General features: G+C 51.3%; 6 protein-coding genes across 6 annotated transcripts; 3 read left to right on the top strand and 3 right to left on the bottom strand.

Annotated features, from left to right (window-relative positions):
* Window positions 1-1,457: 1,457 nt before the first annotated feature.
* On the bottom strand, window positions 1,458-2,967 carry GT037_007093 (nadh dehydrogenase iron-sulfur protein mitochondrial precursor; the record flags this gene model as incomplete). Its single annotated transcript, XM_038932140.1, has 2 exons — window positions 1,458-2,246; window positions 2,299-2,967. 2 exons carry the CDS (start codon window positions 2,965-2,967, stop codon window positions 1,458-1,460), a joined length of 1,458 nt encoding a protein of 485 aa, XP_038785612.1.
* Window positions 2,968-3,198: 231 nt separating this feature from the next.
* On the top strand, window positions 3,199-4,440 carry GT037_007092 (rbp11-like subunits of rna polymerase; the record flags this gene model as incomplete). The annotated part of the gene is made up of 3 exons (XM_038932139.1): window positions 3,199-3,237; window positions 3,291-3,395; window positions 3,454-4,440. 3 exons carry the CDS (start codon window positions 3,199-3,201, stop codon window positions 4,438-4,440), a joined length of 1,131 nt encoding a protein of 376 aa, XP_038785611.1.
* A 614-nt stretch (window positions 4,441-5,054) lies between these two features.
* GT037_007091 (uncharacterized protein) lies at window positions 5,055-6,057 on the bottom strand (the record flags this gene model as incomplete). The annotated part of the gene is made up of 2 exons (XM_038932138.1): window positions 5,055-5,831; window positions 5,929-6,057. The coding sequence occupies 2 exons, from the start codon at window positions 6,055-6,057 to the stop codon at window positions 5,055-5,057; spliced, it is 906 nt and encodes a 301-aa protein (XP_038785610.1).
* A 1,077-nt stretch (window positions 6,058-7,134) lies between these two features.
* Window positions 7,135-8,202, bottom strand: GT037_007090 (atp synthase f1 gamma; the record flags this gene model as incomplete). The annotated part of the gene is made up of 3 exons (XM_038932137.1): window positions 7,135-7,394; window positions 7,445-8,034; window positions 8,144-8,202. The coding sequence occupies 3 exons, from the start codon at window positions 8,200-8,202 to the stop codon at window positions 7,135-7,137; spliced, it is 909 nt and encodes a 302-aa protein (XP_038785609.1).
* Window positions 8,203-9,023: 821 nt separating this feature from the next.
* On the top strand, window positions 9,024-12,096 carry GT037_007089 (dna topoisomerase 1; the record flags this gene model as incomplete). The annotated part of the gene is made up of 5 exons (XM_038932136.1): window positions 9,024-9,072; window positions 9,270-9,505; window positions 9,561-11,411; window positions 11,462-11,911; window positions 11,962-12,096. 5 exons carry the CDS (start codon window positions 9,024-9,026, stop codon window positions 12,094-12,096), a joined length of 2,721 nt encoding a protein of 906 aa, XP_038785608.1.
* Window positions 12,097-14,161: 2,065 nt separating this feature from the next.
* GT037_007088 (nad dependent epimerase dehydratase family protein) lies at window positions 14,162-15,530 on the top strand (the record flags this gene model as incomplete). Its single annotated transcript, XM_038932135.1, has 5 exons — window positions 14,162-14,213; window positions 14,272-14,433; window positions 14,511-15,074; window positions 15,131-15,398; window positions 15,452-15,530. 5 exons carry the CDS (start codon window positions 14,162-14,164, stop codon window positions 15,528-15,530), a joined length of 1,125 nt encoding a protein of 374 aa, XP_038785607.1.
* Between the last annotated feature and the right edge of the window lie 1,518 nt (window positions 15,531-17,048).

Here is a 17,048-nt window from a genome sequence, read left to right as displayed (position 1 = left end):
CTTCGAAAGGATAGGCGGCATCCCAAGTTGGAAAGCTCGGCTCTATACCGTATCCTCAGAAGCTTGCTTGTTGCAGTACGAGCACAATATTGAAGCTCTGGAACACTGATTGGGAAAGAGCGACGTCGCTTATCACATGGACCGAATAGCCACGAGTTGTTCTAGGAGGATCTGCACTCTACATGTTGAAGTATTGGCCAGAAATAGTTTTTAGGCAGGTATCGGCTGCTTCATCTCCACTGCATATGTTTAGCAAGTGGTTGATGCATCTACTCACGGTACTCTCTGGGGAGCGTCCGAACGCCACCAAGTCAATGCTTACCTAGGTATAATCCTAAGCCTGTGGGGGCCAGAAATTCTCACCCTATGCTTACTTCTGCTCGAATTGCATGACTATATGCTAAATCGACCATCCTAAAGTATGTAACAATTCAGACAATAAGAGCACAAGAATTGGTTCTCAGCGAGATACTTAGCTATTTAGTCGAAGACACGAGCTGCAAAACTCCCACAATTCCGTATCTGCAAAGACAGGAGGTATGCAAGTGGAACTGAGTCTCGACATGTGTCTTCCGTTCAGAGTACTGGCTCAAGCTGGAACAAATCACAAGCCATGCATCGGATATCAAATTCTGCTTCGAGTCCTTCTCTTTCATGCTTCGTCTACACACTAAGTTACCGAATTACCGATTCAATTTCGCTGCCGTTGTTTCTGTCACGTCGAGTTATGATACAGGGTTTGTGGGGTTCTGTATTGTCCGTCTTAGCAACCGTAGAAATGGTAGTAGGACGTAGGGGAAGTCGCGGTATTCAGGAGATGACGAAAGGAGACGCGATGCATGGGATGTGTCAGCAACACCTAAAGGTTTGGGGAGTTGGAACCGACAGATATGTTGCAGGTAAAGAGCAGAAGAGGTTGCTTCGGTCGGGGAGCAGCTGTCGTTGTCAGAATGTGGAGACAATATGTGGGGCTGACTCTTGCAAGTACTACCAAAGAAAGAACCAGACACTTCCTTAAACAGATTTTACCTCTCCCTACTACAACAACGCACGTAAAGAGTTTTGTAGATAGTAATAGAGAATCTAGAAGCCTATAATACTATTATTCTTTAGGGTTTTTTCTATTAGGAGCTAACGTAGGCTGCAAGCTGAGGCGTGTAATTTTAATACCTATTCAGTTTCCCTCCTGTACGTGTATTTGCATTGACTGACCATCGTCCTCCAGCATGGGCCTTTCATCAACAGCGTTTCTTCAAGTGACTTCCCATCGTGGATGCACAGGCGTGAAGAGAGGTGATAAACATACAAATGTCATTGAATTTCAAGAAATTGTCAAAGTACCATATGTACAATTGGTCACCTAACACCCGCGGCTCCGACTCGGTTCGAAGCAGAATGCAACCGCCTTTCTATTCCTTTCTTCTACTTCTTGATCATCGGTCAACTTCACCAAATACCTATTTTTGTCCCGGATTAGCGATATTATCATGTGATTCGGGGGGAACTCTTACCAAGTCCATTGTGCCAATGATGGCGACGGCATCTGCAAGCAAATGGCCTCTTGAGATTTGGTCCATGCAGGCCAGGTGGGCGAATCCGGGTGCCCTAATCTTACACCTGTATGGCCTCTCGCTACCGTCTGAGACCAGGAAGACACCCATCTCTCCCTTGGGGGCCTCGATGGCGCTGTATGTCTCACCAGGTGGGACGGTGTAACCCTTGCTGAAGAGCAGGAAGTGGTGAATGAGCGCCTCCATGTTCTCCTTCATGGCCGCACGTGGTGGTGGCGCGATCTTGTAGTCCTCGACCTTGACGGGGCCAGCTGGCATGTCGTTCAAGCACTGGTGGATGATACGAAGCGACTGACGGAACTCCTCCATACGGCAGAGGTAACGGTCATAGCAGTCGCCGTTGACGCCAACTGGGACATCAAAATCAACCCTGTCGTAGGCGTCGTATGGCTGCGACTTGCGGACGTCCCATGGAACACCAGATCCTCGAAGCATAACACCGGAGAAGGAGTAGTTGATGGCGTCAGCAGCTGAGACAACACCAACGCCCTTTGTACGGCCAATCCAGATACGGTTGTCTGTCAACATCTCCTCAGTCTCGTCGATGCGGTCACCGAATTGAGTAGCCCATTGGTAGATGTCGTCGAGCAGACCGAGAGGAAGATCCTGTGACACACCACCAGGGCGGACGTAGGCCGCGTGGAGACGGGCACCAGAAACACGTTCGTAGAATTCCTGCATGTAATCAGCAAGCGTGATGTACAGTATTGCCACACACAGAACTCACCATGAGCTTCTCACGCTCCTCGAAACCCCACAAGAAAGGTGTCAGAGCACCAACATCCATGGCGTGGGACAAAACCGACATGAGATGGTTCAGAATGCGGGTGATTTCGCCGAACATGGTACGGATGTACTTGGCGCGAATTGGGATATCGATGTTCAGTAGCTTCTCGACAGCCAGCGAGAAGCACTGCTCGTTGGTCATCATAGAGACGTAGTCGAGTCGGTCAAAGTAGGGCAGGGCCTGGAGATATGTGCGGTACTCGATAAGCTTCTCTGTTCCTCTGTGCAACAGTCCAACGTGTGGGTCGGCGCGCACGATCTCCTCTCCGTTCAACTCCAGAATCAAGCGCAACACACCGTGGGCAGCGGGATGTTGGGGTCCGAAGTTGACCGTGTAATGCCGGATCTTCCTGGTGTCTACATGGTCGTCCTCCTCAGCCCTCGTTTCCTGGGCTGTCTCGGCCGGTGCAACGCCACCAAAGTTGGAATCGGTCGCCACCAATCGTGTCCGCTGGCTCTCTTCGACTTCAGCGTATCGGCGGGGGAATGTGGTCGACAGGCATCGCGCAATGGGTCGTGAAGGGATTGCGGTTCGGAGCTGGGGTCGGGAGGCGTTGAGGCACACTCGCTTCGCCGCGGGGCCGGCCAGACGCGCAAAGGAGACAGGCATGGTGGTTGTATCTCTCCCTACGTCGATGTATGGGCCTCAATGGGCGTGTAGAGTGGAGAGTGAGGTCGTGGCGTTGGAGGGGAGCTTTCCTCATATCGATGATGCTACCAGATTGAGCCTACCGCCATTGGCTGGGTGGGTCTTGGCGCGCCGGCGCCTTCCTCGAACTTTTTGTGAACATGGAAAGTGCTCCCCACCGAGCACACCAAACTTGACCTCAACACCGCAACCATGTCGACACCGAGTGCACAGGAGCTGATGAAGCGCAAGGTACCTACGCGACTTGGAATATATCATTTGCTTCTCGCTAATGCAACGACTAGACGCTTGGAGTGGGTCCAGAGACTGTCACCAACCAGCAGTCTACCGACTTTCCAGGACACTGGCCTGGTGAGAATCATGAATGGGACTTGGAGTACTTCAAGAATGTATGCGCGACCACAAACCTCACCCATATACTTGGCTTTATACTAATCACGGACCCAGAACTTCAACGTTAGCTTCCACAAGCACTCCCCCAATAACACTGAATTCTCTCTCACTGGTATCGACACCTCGGTTGCCAACGCTTTTCGCCGCATTCTCCTCTCCGAAATCCCTACCCTCGCCATAGAAGACGTCTTCATCTACCAAAACACATCCATTATCCAGGACGAGGTGCTCGCCCACCGCCTCGGTCTGATCCCTTTGTGCGGCGACCGCGAGGGTCTACGCTGGATGAAATGGTACAAGAAACCTACAGACGACGATGCAGGTTCAGGAACACCTGCCGATTATAACACGGTAGTACTACGACTGGACGTAGAGTGCAAATGGCAAGACGGCGGTCTTCAGCGAGCAGTAGCTGGAGAAACCGACCCCGACAAGCTCTACGTCGGTCACAATGTCTACGCTAAAGATATTGTCTTTGAGCCTCATGGTCGCCAAAACGACGTGTTTGCGCATAGCGAAGGAAAAGAGATTCGATCTACAAACCCGGACATTCTCATCGCCAAGATGAGACCTGGACAGAGCATAGCCTTGAGCATGCACGCCATCAAGGGCATCGGACAAGACCACGCCAAGTTCTCGCCCGTAGCGACTGCTTCGTACCGCCTTATGCCTACCATCGATATCACGAAGCCTATCATCGGTGCAGACGCTAAGAAATTCGCCCGCTGTTTCCCCCGCGGGGTGATCAAACTCGACAAAGTCACCTCCGAAGACACCCAGAAACATGCTGAGCTAGAAGGCAAGGAAGGCGAGCCAAAAGCTGTAGTCGAGAACGCCATGAACGACACTGTGAGCAGAGAGTGCCTAAGGCATCCCGAGTTTAAGGACAAAGTGAAGCTAGGCAGAATACGGGATCACTTCATCTTCAAGGTGGAGAGCACAGGACAGTGGGAGAGTGACGAGCTGTTCTTGGAGAGTGTCAAGCTTCTTAAGATCAAGTGTCAGAGAATCAAGAGGGGGTTGGATGAGATGCAGAAATAGAGCATATCTACAAGATCTGGGAGTGTGGTGGAGCTTGCATTGCAACGGCGTTTAGGGCATTACGGTGGCGGGTTTCAAAAAGTACGATATCACGGAGCGAGTTTTTTTCTTCACCGATCGGACCATTTGTCACACTGCCTACGAGCATGCATTGAGGGGTTCAACATATGAATATACTATGCATTCATCTAGCCTTGAAGCAGGCCACTTGGTGTGCCAATCATCACGTGTGAGACTTGCAAATGCCCTTCTCAAGGGTTTTTACCTAGGAATATGAAGTATGGTCCACATATTCAGGGGACTCTGAAGCAACGTGCAGTGTAGAAGAGAAAGCTTATTTATACTGATACAACTAGAAGTTCGCAGCCAAGGCGTGGATATACAGAAATCATAGCTTTACAAAAGAGCCAACCAAAAGATTCTAAACTGGGGTATATGAGACTTCATCCTCCTGGGACACCTTGCTAAATAAACAAAAGAGAATCGTATAAAACATGTGCATCGTTGTTAATCTTGGGAGAGAAATACCTCCTTGTGCGTTCATTATGCGCGTTTTCACTGTCGTGTATGTGGGTACTAGAAAGCGACCCACTCAAATGTAGCTCCGACGTTGATTAGAGCTCTGCCAGTGCATCATTGCACAGCTGCCGCACACTCTCAGGATCAAAGCGTGGTCGGAATGTCACATTCCTCCTCTTCTGTCGTCGGTTTTCCCTCTCTTCCTCTTCTGATAGGGGACTGCTCCTCGAATCCCTAAACCACGACTTTGTGGGCGAGGGAGAAGGTGTTGGGAAGGCAAATCGGACACCCCGTACACCAGTAGCCTCTTTAAGAGTTTTAACACTAGCAAGGTGACCCTCTACCATACGAATAAAGGCGGGGGTGCCATTCGGTAACCGGACCCCTGGTTTCGATCGCACCTGCTCGGTTGATAGCGGTGATAGCACATTGTCGTTGCTAAAGTACTGTGATAGGGTTTTAGACTCGGCAGGCGTACCCCAATTCGCGTCTTTTCCGGGTGGTGATGGAAAGCGGAAATTCCTAAGCGCAAGATCTGGGTCCTGCTCCAAGTCAAAGGCGTAGGAAGCCGTGCTTGAGGTCGAGCTGCGATAACTGCTAGTGGAGTCGAAAGATCTCGTTCTAGACAATCGTCGGAACCAGGCCTGCTCGTCTGGAATGGTGGCGGAGTCTGGTGTCATGGGCTGCTCGTCGTCCACGGTCGGTGCAGTAGAAGATGGCGAGGGTGGTGCAAGAGCGACGATAGTCTCCTTGTAGTACTTCTCCGCAGCATTCAATTCTTTATAGCGATTTTTAAGGGTCGCTTCTCTTGCCAGTGTATCGTGAGAGAGTGCAATGTAGAAATTTAAGTAAGCGGTATGTACAGGATGGACCTGTTGATGGTCAGCTCTTGCTTCCGACGTTTCACGTCTACCTCAGCCAGCTCCCAACACAAGGAGGGTGGGCCATGTCATGTGCATCGCTACGTACCTTGTCGTCGACTTCGGCCAGCAGATGCTCTCCAAGGTTTGCGCACTGTGTGTAGCGCCGACTCGTGTATAGATCTTTGAGAACCTTCATCTTCTCCTTCAACGTATTAATTCTAGCCTGCGCCAACATGTTGCTCAAGCGTTTGGGGTTGTCGGTCAGAGAGAGTCGATCCAGATCGAAATTCAAGAAAGCGCAGTAAGGAAAGGATGGTTGGGAACGTGCGCTTGGACGAGAGGTGGTTAGGATGGAGACAGGACAGAAAGAAGGAAGCGCAGCCTCATCAAATGAAAGAAGTGAAGCCAGCTCTGTGAAAATGATTGGTTATACTGCGGCTACCGGAGCACTCTGCGGAGTATTATGCGAACGACGATAAAAGCAATGCGACGGATAATAAAAGCAATGCGAACGCCCCTAGTAGGGCATGTTATAAGGTGCCTGAGGCCCTGACAAACTATTCCTGCAGCGATTCGTTTCAACGACGTAGGTTGTGTTTCATAAATAAGCTATCGCGAGCTAAACCTGCCGGAGAGGGTCAGGTACCGCATCACAACGGGCTAAAGCATGCAGAAGGTTTGAAGCACCCTGTATGCACTGCTGATTTGCAGTGTCAGAAGTGCTGGTGTGCATAGTGTCCGCATCGCTGAGTAGTGGTATAGTCACCTGGCCACAAGATTCTTTGGTTGCTGGTACCTGCGTGCGTAGATAGCTTGGGCGCACGGGCTCTGCCGGAATTCACACCGTACATTAGTTTTGGGTACGTCCAATTGAAAACTGAGACAATTCGCAAATACTTTCAGGTGGCTGATTCAGAGGCCCATGACGATGCGCCGTAGAACATGCCCACAGGCCGGGGTTTCGATCTAGTGAAGGGGTAAAGCAAGATTACATGAGAACGATGCGCTTTCCGCGTAGGCAACCTCCAAAGATACATTTAGCCTACATGTCTGCAACCACAAAGGAGGAGGGGTGACGCACGTGATGGATACGCCATAAACATGCACGGTGCTGCCCAGGTGTGACGTAGACGCCGTGGCGTATATGCGGTCAAGAAGACACATGGCGCACGCAGACACAAGATCTAGACCATGAACAATCTCCACGAACTGGCTGATACAAAGGAGCTATGAACAGAGGTTTATTCTACACAGCCCATAAGGGAGATGGAACCAGATTCCCGGGATATCAAGTCTAAAGCTCCTAGAGCGCTTAACCCTCGGAAGCAGCTGCACCGGTAATAATCTCGACAAGTTCGCCAGTAATGACAGCTTGACGCGTTCGGTTGTAGAGAATCTGGAACTTGTTGATCATCTCTCCAGCGTTCTTGGAAGCGTTGTCCATGGCGTTTTGACGCGCAGACTGCTCGCAGGCGTGACCCTCAGCAAGCGCCCAGAAGAGCGAGTTGGCGAGAGCGTACTCGCGGAGGTTGGGCAGAACCTCATCTTCGATCTCGAAAGCAGCGAAGTTGGCTAGATGTTTAGTTAGACATGGTTCATCTGGCTATGGAGTTCTGACGTACCAGACTGGGCAATGGCCTCCTCGGAGTAAGCCTCCTGGATGGTGGCCTCGTAACTCGAAGCGTTGATGAACTTGTTGTAGACGATCTTGACGGAAGCGTAGTCGGTGGGCAGCATGGAGATCTGGTCGGCAATGTTCAGGGAGTCACCAAAGGTAGGAACGTCCTTTCCGGCACCAGCGAAAGACAGAACCATGTTCTTTCCGTTGGAACGACCCAGTTGCGCCTTGCACTTCTCGCCAATGACGGCCAGCTCAGAGTCGGGAGCCTCAGCGAGCATGGCTCTGACCTTCCTCGACATTCCGGAGTGGATACCACCGCAGAGACCCTTGTCGGAACTGCAGACAATGATCAGGTTCTTCTTGCCCTCACCCTCGATGGGCTTGGTCTCGGCGCTCTCGAAGACGGTGTTGGAGGTCTGACCGTACTTGCGGGACTCGGTCATGGCCCTCTGGGCGCGGGTGAGCTTGGTGGAGGCGACGACCTTCATGGTCTTGGTGATCTTCTCGATGTTGCGAATCGACTTGAGACGGCCCTCGATTTCACGGAGGGTGGCATAGCCGGCGGCATTGGAGGCAGTAAGGGTGGCAGGACTATATACACGAGTTCCAGTCAGCACTTGACGCAGTTGGCGATGCAATTGATCCGGCAATGGGGGGTTGCAGGGCGCGAGAAAAGCTGCGGGCTCAGGTGGGAGCGTACCGGGCGGCGGCGGCGGCCATGCCCGCCTTGAAGGCCGGGCGCGCAGCTCGTGAGATCATCATGGCTACGAATTGAGATGAGTGGAGATGGCGACAGCCGTGTGGTGGTGCTTCACTGCTGTCTTTGCTGAGCGGGAGCTGTGTCGGGCAATCGGGATGCTGAATTGCTTTGCGCGCTAACACGCCAAGTGTCACGTGAATCTCTCCAATACAGCACGCCGGATGCGATGCCTTCTACTCGCGTCGCCACGCTGATGGGAGCTGGAGTGCAGTATGAAGTGCGTCTCTGTCTGCCAATAACGCCTTTGATGCCCAAAAATGGCCCCAAACACGACATCGCCATGACAACATTAGGTGGACATAGGCAGGAGCAACTGAACGAACAGGTGGCAAGCACCATCTCCCAGAGCCTTGACACATAGTTCCGTCTCGTTGGGAAAAGCAAGCAGTTTGCATGCTGTCTGCTATCTGTGGTAGCTTATTTGCAGTGTCCGAGTGCTTGAATCAGTGGTGAGGTTACGCATCTGTTACCAAAGTCACTGGCCCAGATTTGATGAAGGCCGAACGCCCGTGCGCCGATGGACTTAGTGAAGCACAGCTGGGCAGGTCGTGGCTCCCTGGGGCTGCGCTTCACTTAAACTCAGCATTCCTCTTGTCACTCGTCTATCACCTGCGTCCTCCCTCCTCTATCCTTCAACATCGCCTCAATCGCACGACGTGCCTGCCCTCGCCTGGCACGCCCATCTCAACGACTACCACCCTTCCATAGGGTCCGCTCTTTCGCATCCGCTAGGTTTCCTCGATCGGCGCCAGACTTCGCTGAGCACGCCCATCCTGTTTTTTATTATCCACAATCTCAGCGCGCGCCTTCCTTTCGCATCATGTCTTCTTCAGACGACGACACTCCCCTTGTGAGAGGAAAAGACCAAGGTGAGTGCGCCCGACTATCTGCACGCGCCACGACTATCTCCCTCTCGCGCGCCGATTGCCCTTGACGAATTCAACAACCTCACCACCCAACCCTCACCAACCCTCACCAACCCTCACCTCCACCCAATACTCGCTCTTCCTGGCGCGACTTCTGCAACTGTATCCAAGACCCAAGATGACTAACAATAATTCCCTAGTAGCCAAATCGAACGAAGAGATTACCAAAGAGGAAGATAAGAAAATGGACGCCGAAGTTCCTTCCAACGGTCACGTCGAGCCTGGCATCTCAATTCGCATGGGGCCAGTTGCCGACGACGACAAGATGGATGTGGATGCGCCTGAGACCAACGGAAAGCGCAAGTCGCGCAGCAGCGTCACGAACGGCAAATCGTACAAAGACGCGAGTAGCTCAGAGGATGATGATAAGCCTTTGGTAGGTCATCCTGAACGCATTCTGTACGCGTTACAATGAGCTGATCCTCCAGTAGAGCAAGCGGCGACGGACCTCAGAGCAAGCGAAACCTCTCAAAGACGACTCCGACTCCGAACTCAGCGACGTGCCCTTGAAGGCTAGAGTTCTCCCCAAAGCAAGCGCCGAACAGATCGGGGAGTCGGCGGACTCTGACGTGCCTCTTGCCAAGAAGCTCACAAAGAAGAAGGAGTCTATTGAGAAGGCCGCTGCAAAGGAAGCCCAAGCTATGCGCAACAAGGAGAAGGCGACCCCAAAACGCAAGCAGAAAGTTGAGAGCGACAGTGACGATGATGTCCCTCTTGCAAAAAAGAAGGCACCAGTGAAGAAGGCGAATGGCGTGAAGAAAGAAGAGTCCGATTCCGACGCACCGCTCGCGAAAAAGGCTGCTCCGAAGAAAGCCACCAAGGCAAAGCCTGCCGCCGCCACCGCCGCACCTGCAAAGAAGGGCAAGGGCAAAGTCAAGAAGGAAGAGACTGAGCAAGACGACGAGGCTGAGGAAGAGGAGGATGAGTACCGTTGGTGGGAAGACCCAGGCAAGAGCGACGGTACCAAGAAGTGGGATACACTGGAACACGCCGGCGTTGTCTTTCCCCCTGAGTACGAGCCGCTCCCTAAGCACGTCAAATTGGTGTACGACGGCGTACCTGTTACTCTCCACCCGGAGGCTGAGGAGGTGGCTACTTTTTACGGAAGTATGCTAAACTCTGCTCACAACGTCGAGAACCCAACTTTCAACAAGAACTTCTTTGAGGACTTTAGTACTTACCTGGACAAGACTGGACACGGCAAGGACAAAGACGGAAACACAGTCAAGATCAAGAAGTTCGAGAAGTGCGACTTTAAGCCCATCTTCGAGTGGTTCGATGCGGAACGCGCGAAGAAAAAGGCTCTCCCGGCGGCAGAGAAGAAGGCGCTCAAGGCCGAGAAGGAGGCCGCCGAGGCTAAGTATATGTACTGCATGTGGGACGGGCGCAAGCAGAAGGTTGGCAATTTCCGTGTTGAACCTCCTAGTCTTTTCCGTGGCCGTGGCGAGCATCCCAAGACTGGACGCGTGAAGAAGCGCGTCATGCCCGAGCAGATCACCATCAATATTGGTGAGAAGGCTAAGGTTCCTGAGCCGCCCGCAGGTCATCGCTGGAAGGAGATCAAGCACGATCATGAAGGCACATGGCTCGCCATGTGGCAAGAAAACATCAACGGTGCCTATAAGTACGTCATGCTTGCTGCCAACTCTGACATCAAAGGTCAGAGTGACTTCAAGAAGTTTGAGAAGGCACGAGAACTCAAGAAGCACATCGATCGCATTCGGAAGGACTACCGAAAAGACCTCAATTCGAAGATGATGGCTGACCGCCAGCGTGCTACTGCTATTTACCTCATCGATCAATTTGCACTCCGTGCTGGTAACGAGAAGGGAGAGGATGAAGCCGACACGGTCGGTTGCTGCTCGCTGAAGTTCCAGCATATCACTTTGAAGCCCCCGGAGACTGTCATATTCGATTTCTTGGGTAAAGACAGTATTCGTTTCTACGACGAAGTCAAGGTCGATCCGCAAGTCTTCAAGAACCTCAAACTTTTCAAGAAGGAGCCCAAGACCACAGGAGACGACATCTTCGACCGACTGACTACGTCGGGTCTCAACAAACATCTTACGAGTTACATGCCTGGACTTACTGCAAAGGTTTTCCGTACCTACAACGCTTCCTACACGATGGCTCGATTACTCAAGGAGATGAAGGCTACTGGTACGATTCAAGAGAAGGTCAAGGCTTACAACGACGCCAATCGCGAAGTCGCTATCTTATGTAATCACAAGCGTACCGTCGCCGCAAGTCACGCCACTTCCATTGAGAAAATGAATGAGAAGGTGTGTTGCCACGATGTGTTTAGACCTTTGGCTATGCTAACCCCTCTCAGATTAATGGTCTTCGTTATCAAGTTTGGAGAACCAAGATGATGATGATTGACGTGGACCCAAAAATCAAGAAGAAGAAGGGCGCCGAGTACTTTGAACGGCCTGAAGATCTTGACGATGAATGGGTCAAGCAGCACCAGGAGGCGGAGGTCGAAGAGATGCGCCAGAAGATTACCAAGAAGTTCGAAAAGGATAACGAGAAGCTCAAGGCTGACGGCGAGAAGGAGATGAAACCCAAGGAGCTTGAGGAGCGCATGGACAAGGTCAACGAGCTGGCCGCGAAATACAAAAAAGAGAACAAGACCGGCAAGGTCGAGGCTGAGGGCAAGGGCCCGACTGTTGAGAAGCTTGAGGCCAACGTCGACAAGCTCAACCAGCGTATCGAGAACATGAAGATACAGATGGAAGACAAGGAGGGCAACAAGGAGGTTGCCCTTGGCACATCCAAGATCGTAAGTCATCCCATGTACAGCTGGCAGAATATCTGACTAACCACAATTAGAACTACATCGATCCTCGTCTCACCGTAGTGTTCTCCAAGAAGTTCGACGTCCCCATTGAGAAATTCTTCTCCAAGACGCTTCGGGAGAAATTCGACTGGGCCATCAAGTCAGTTGATGAGACCTGGGAGTTCTAGAGCAGAATATGCATGCAGTGCGGTTTTCTTCTGTCTTCGGGCATCTTCGTGGATTTGCATTGGGTGCGTACAGCATCCCAGGGTGAGACTGAATGGGCGGCATTCGGCGAAAAAGCATGATGGCATTTTGTACTACTCCTGTATGCAAATGGGTAGGTGGCAAGATTCGGCGACCATGCGACATGACTTTGCGATCTTATTATGCTTAAGGAGTCATTGCATAGCGTTGAGATATTCATAATAACTCTCTGATCTAGTCCCTCATCTACAACAATATATCGAATAGAGATACTCAAATGATTCCAATTACTGATGCATATGCAAGTGCGGGACGATCACCATAGTTAGTCTGTATTCTATGCATGAACCACTGTTCGACATAAGGGTTGTGCATGCATCATGGCCCAGTCTGGTCTGGATGCAAGAGCTGCACGTCGGCTGCCTCGCACAATCACCGTGAAGCAAAGACATGTGATATAAAGCGGATGTAAGAGGGCGTCGGAGCTAATTGTAGGCGTTGTGCACTTGCCTTGCTTTATTAACGGGAGGTACAGATCGAGCAGATCTCTAGTTTCTCATGCTGTGCTACGAGGTGCCAATAGATCTCGGCACCTGGAAGCCGTGTGACATGACGCAGGTACACACTTTGGATGTTTGCGTCGCCGTCTTGAGGCTCGACGACTATTAACAGGTCGCCGACGGCATTGGGCTGGACAATAGATGCGGCAGCGCAGCATCACGGCAACCGCCACCACTCGGCCGGCCACGAGTTCTTGCTTGACTCGGCGGCCATAACATTGGTTGCATATCAAGGATGCCGCGAAGCGAGCATTCCTTCGCCATGCCTGTCCTCAGAACATCTGAAATCGTCATGAAGCGAGAGTTTTATGCAGGCTAGACGTTAAGCTAGAAGAGAAACCCCAGCATTGCACCTCGTAAAGGGAAAGGTGAATGAGCACCAGACGTCGCGGCTCCGCATTTGTTTGCTTTTTATTCGGCAATCGCTCGTCAACTCGTCAATAGATCGCGAATGTGGCTTACACATTATACAACGACGTCCGGAAAAGCCCAGAGATGGATGGCTACGTCGACAAGGAATTGCCTGATAAATCTGTTCGTTCGAACGACGGATTGCACTTGCCCCTGAATGAACCCCCACCTTGGGCTGTCATGCGACCCAAGTTTTGATGCTTGAGACAAGGTCCAGCACTGCGGGAGGAGCGCGCCGTCGTTCACCGCCCGCTTCTTGTACATCTCCCGCGGCAACCGCAGTATCTCCAGGAGAAAGGAACAGAAAACGTCATGCTGTGAAGCTGGCGTGGTGTGGCAAAGCAGATGCCACTACTGCACAAACATGGTGTCTGCACAAGACCTGCACCCATGGACGCTGGTGGCGTAAGGCGCCTTCAACACAACACATCGGGGTCTCGCTACATGAAGAACGATGCCCACACTAATCTCGGTCGACTTGCTTGCGGAGCGGACCACTATGGTGTGCATAGGATCAGCCACAAGTGCCCGACCAAGGCTGGCTGGCTGCTATGGGCGCCCATCTTTTGTTTTTTCTTAATGCGAATAGCCTCAGTGATGCAGGTGGCTCTCCTCTGGAGAGAATTATCGCCGGGGCTTGGGTGTGCACATTTAAATATCGGCCTGACCTGTCCCCTCTCCTGCAGGTCAATGAGTCGTACATATTGGGTCTGAGCTATATGACATCGTTGTTGTGCCGCGGTATCCTACTTTGAGCATCCCTCTTCGCGGTTTAGTCCCTCTTATTCCAGCCCAGCACCCACGATCGCGAGGGCCGCGTGTTATCTCCTTTCCAACATAACGTGAGCACGACAGACGATCGCAGAGTAGTGCTTCGCCTATAGCAGCCGTGATATTGTCCTTTGCTGTTGGATTTATCGCAACGAGGTCTGAGCGCGACCCGCAACGCTCAAATCTCCACCCCCGACTTTGACATTACAAGACACCATCCGCCCACTGCGCCATCCGAAATCTCCTAGCGACTTGTTCTTGCGCGCATAGCAAGCGTAGATCAGGAACACACGCGACTCCAAGCATGGCTTCAGAACAGGCGACCAAGCCCTCGGTGCTGATAATAGGAGGGTTGGGTAAGGCTTGCTCTGAGCACCACCCAGGTATGACAGGAGGGCTGACCATGTCGATTAGGCTACACCGGACGACACCTCACCAAGTACATCCACGACAACAACCTAGCATCGCAGATACGCATCGTCGACAAGCACCTCCCAGAACTAGCATGGCTCGCACCCGAATTCAAGGAAGCGTGCTCGAGAGAGCGATTTATACAGGCGGATGCGGCGCAGGAAAGTGCGTACCCCTGACCACATCTCTGGGTGCAAGGGATGTCTACAACCAGACATTCGAGGCTAACTCGAACCCCACAGAATCCCTACCACGAATATTCGACCGTGAAGGCGGCGCTGAATTCGACTACGTCTTCAACTGCGGCGGCGAGACACGCTTTGCCCAAGACGAAAAGGTCTACGAACTCCGCTCCTACGGCCTATCCATGGCCATCGGCCGCGAAGCCGCCAAACGCAAAGTCAAGTGCTTCGTCGAAATCAGCACTGGAATGGTCTACAAGTCCGACAGCACACCGAGCAAAGAGTCAGACAAGCCGAAACCGTGGTCAAATCTGGCAAAGTGGAAGCTCAAGGCTGAGGAAGACCTCGCCAAGATCGACGGACTGAACCTGATGGTTATGAGGATGGCACACGTCTATGGCCCGTATACGAGCAAATTCCTGAGCACAGCGCTTTGCATGGCGCGGGTATACCAGAGCAAGGGAAAGGAGATGCGTTTTCTGTGGAAGGAAGACTTGAGAACAAATCTGGTGCATGTCGAGGACTCCACTAGGGCACTATGGCATGGTGTAGAGTGGTATACCAAGAGTTCCCCAGGACGCAGGCCAGCACCCACTTTCAACATCGTGGATCATGCAAATCATTGTACGGATTACCACTCTTGATCCTTGAACTTACCGCAGTACTAACATCGTCCTTAGCACAAAAGCAAACAGCCCAGCTCATGGGCGAAATCTTCAACATTGAAACTGGCTTCCACGGCACACTCATTTCAGCTTTTGCACGGCTGAACCTCGACCACGTCGTGGACGAAGTAAACGACGAGACACTAGACCCATGGGCGGAACTACAGCAGCAAGCCGGCATCAGCTCATCGACACCGCTGACACCATACATGGAGAAGGAACTTCTGAAAGACGCTGATTTAAGTATGGATGGAAGTTTGTTTGAGAGGGAGACGGGATTCAAGTGAGTCATTCTGAGTATGTATTGGAGATGACAAGATGCTAATACAAGGACAGATACAACGTAGAAAAGATCACAAGAGAAAAGGTCGAAGAGGTCATTGAGAGCTATAAGAGGATGAATTGGTGGCCATAGCCGTCTTCCGCTACACTCAACCACTTCTTTTCATCGATACCCTCTCTCTTGTCACGACCTTTCTCACGACGACCACCCATTTTCTCGTACATCCAACCCGCCTAAAACCACTTTTACACCTTTCGAAACGACAATCATTTGTTCCGTTCAGCATAGTAGCGCAAGTATGCATTATCTGGAGCTTTCCAAAAGGGTCATGTTCGATACGATTCGACATCTTCACACAGGTCTTCTTATGTCTTGCAGACATCAGTATACGGCGGTCGCATTTCTCTTGCGTGTCACAGTTTTTCTCTTGTATTTTTGGGGCAATGTATCCGGTATGTGCATGTTACTGTATGGTATTGGTCTTGTTCTTGTTGCTGTTGGAGCATGCGAGTCATGGTGTTACATACCCCTCAATCTAGCATTTGTTCGTATACACTGCCACCTACTGTGAGACAACTAACTATGCGGAAATATTGTCTTGCTGTGATTGGGCATCCCAGGAGTGTGTGGTACATGAAGAGCATGTTTGATGATCAGACTAAAGTTGAAGATCTGGAACATGCCGGAAGTCCATTATACACGGAGTGGTAGGGCTACAGAGTTACATAAAGGTACCCACGGGCTCCCTACTCTGAGCTATCCAAGACTTGGCAGTACTCTGTCACCGTTTTCACCTAGCAACAAGACGTGCAACGCGGCCCGACCACTTCATATGTATTTATACCTTGACCTCCCCCTAAGAAGGACAGCAAACGAAACTCCAGGACTTGCTCGCAGCAATGCTAACCAGCTCGGCTGCGGTTGCAGTTGCAGTTGTCCTTGTGAACTTTGCTGTCAGCAATGACTGCGACGATGGATGGAAATCTCTTCGACCAAGACCATTCCATTTTCTAGAGATCGTACCTTGTAATGAAAGGATGACTTAGCGACCATAATGTTTGCCGATTCATCAAGTTACTCCTCCGGACAGGGCAGTGGTTGACTCTGGGACCTAGTTAAGCTTCCTTGTCCACACTTGAGACTACTTATCCAACAGGGAAAACGAGCATAGGCATGAGTGTTTCGACATTGATATTCGGAGCCCTCATTGTAGGCTTTAGTAGGACTAGCACTCTTAGGCATCTACGAGCACTACATCAAAAAGAGAAACTGAACATCTCTTTAGAGCAGGATAATCCTTTCCACTATAATAAAGCATACTAAGAGCTATCTAGATCTAGATATAGATTCTAGAAGTCTACGATAATACTTATCTTTATAAGTTTTCTTATTAGAAGCTATGGTCAGCCGCAAGGTAAGGGTTGTTATCTCTATACCTGTTCGGTTCTCCCCCTGCATGGGTTGCGAGGGTACTAGAAGTAAGTGAGGGATACATTTGGTCAAGTGGGGAGACTACTTCAACCCGCCTTGGGACATGTAGTACACAGGTTCAAACGATATTTTGCTAAATCCCTACCGTCTTTCGCTTGGCGAAACACAAGATTTCAGGAGACAGAACAAGATCAATTTCGGCCTTTTCCCAAGCCTGGG

The sequence above is a fragment of the Alternaria burnsii genome, assembly GCF_013036055.1.
Source record: "Alternaria burnsii strain CBS107.38 chromosome Unknown 731, whole genome shotgun sequence".
In the NCBI taxonomy this organism is placed as follows: Eukaryota; Fungi; Ascomycota; class Dothideomycetes; order Pleosporales; family Pleosporaceae; genus Alternaria; species Alternaria burnsii.
The sequence above is the reverse complement of the archived record's forward strand: the minus strand, read 5'-3'. Positions and strand labels throughout refer to the sequence as shown.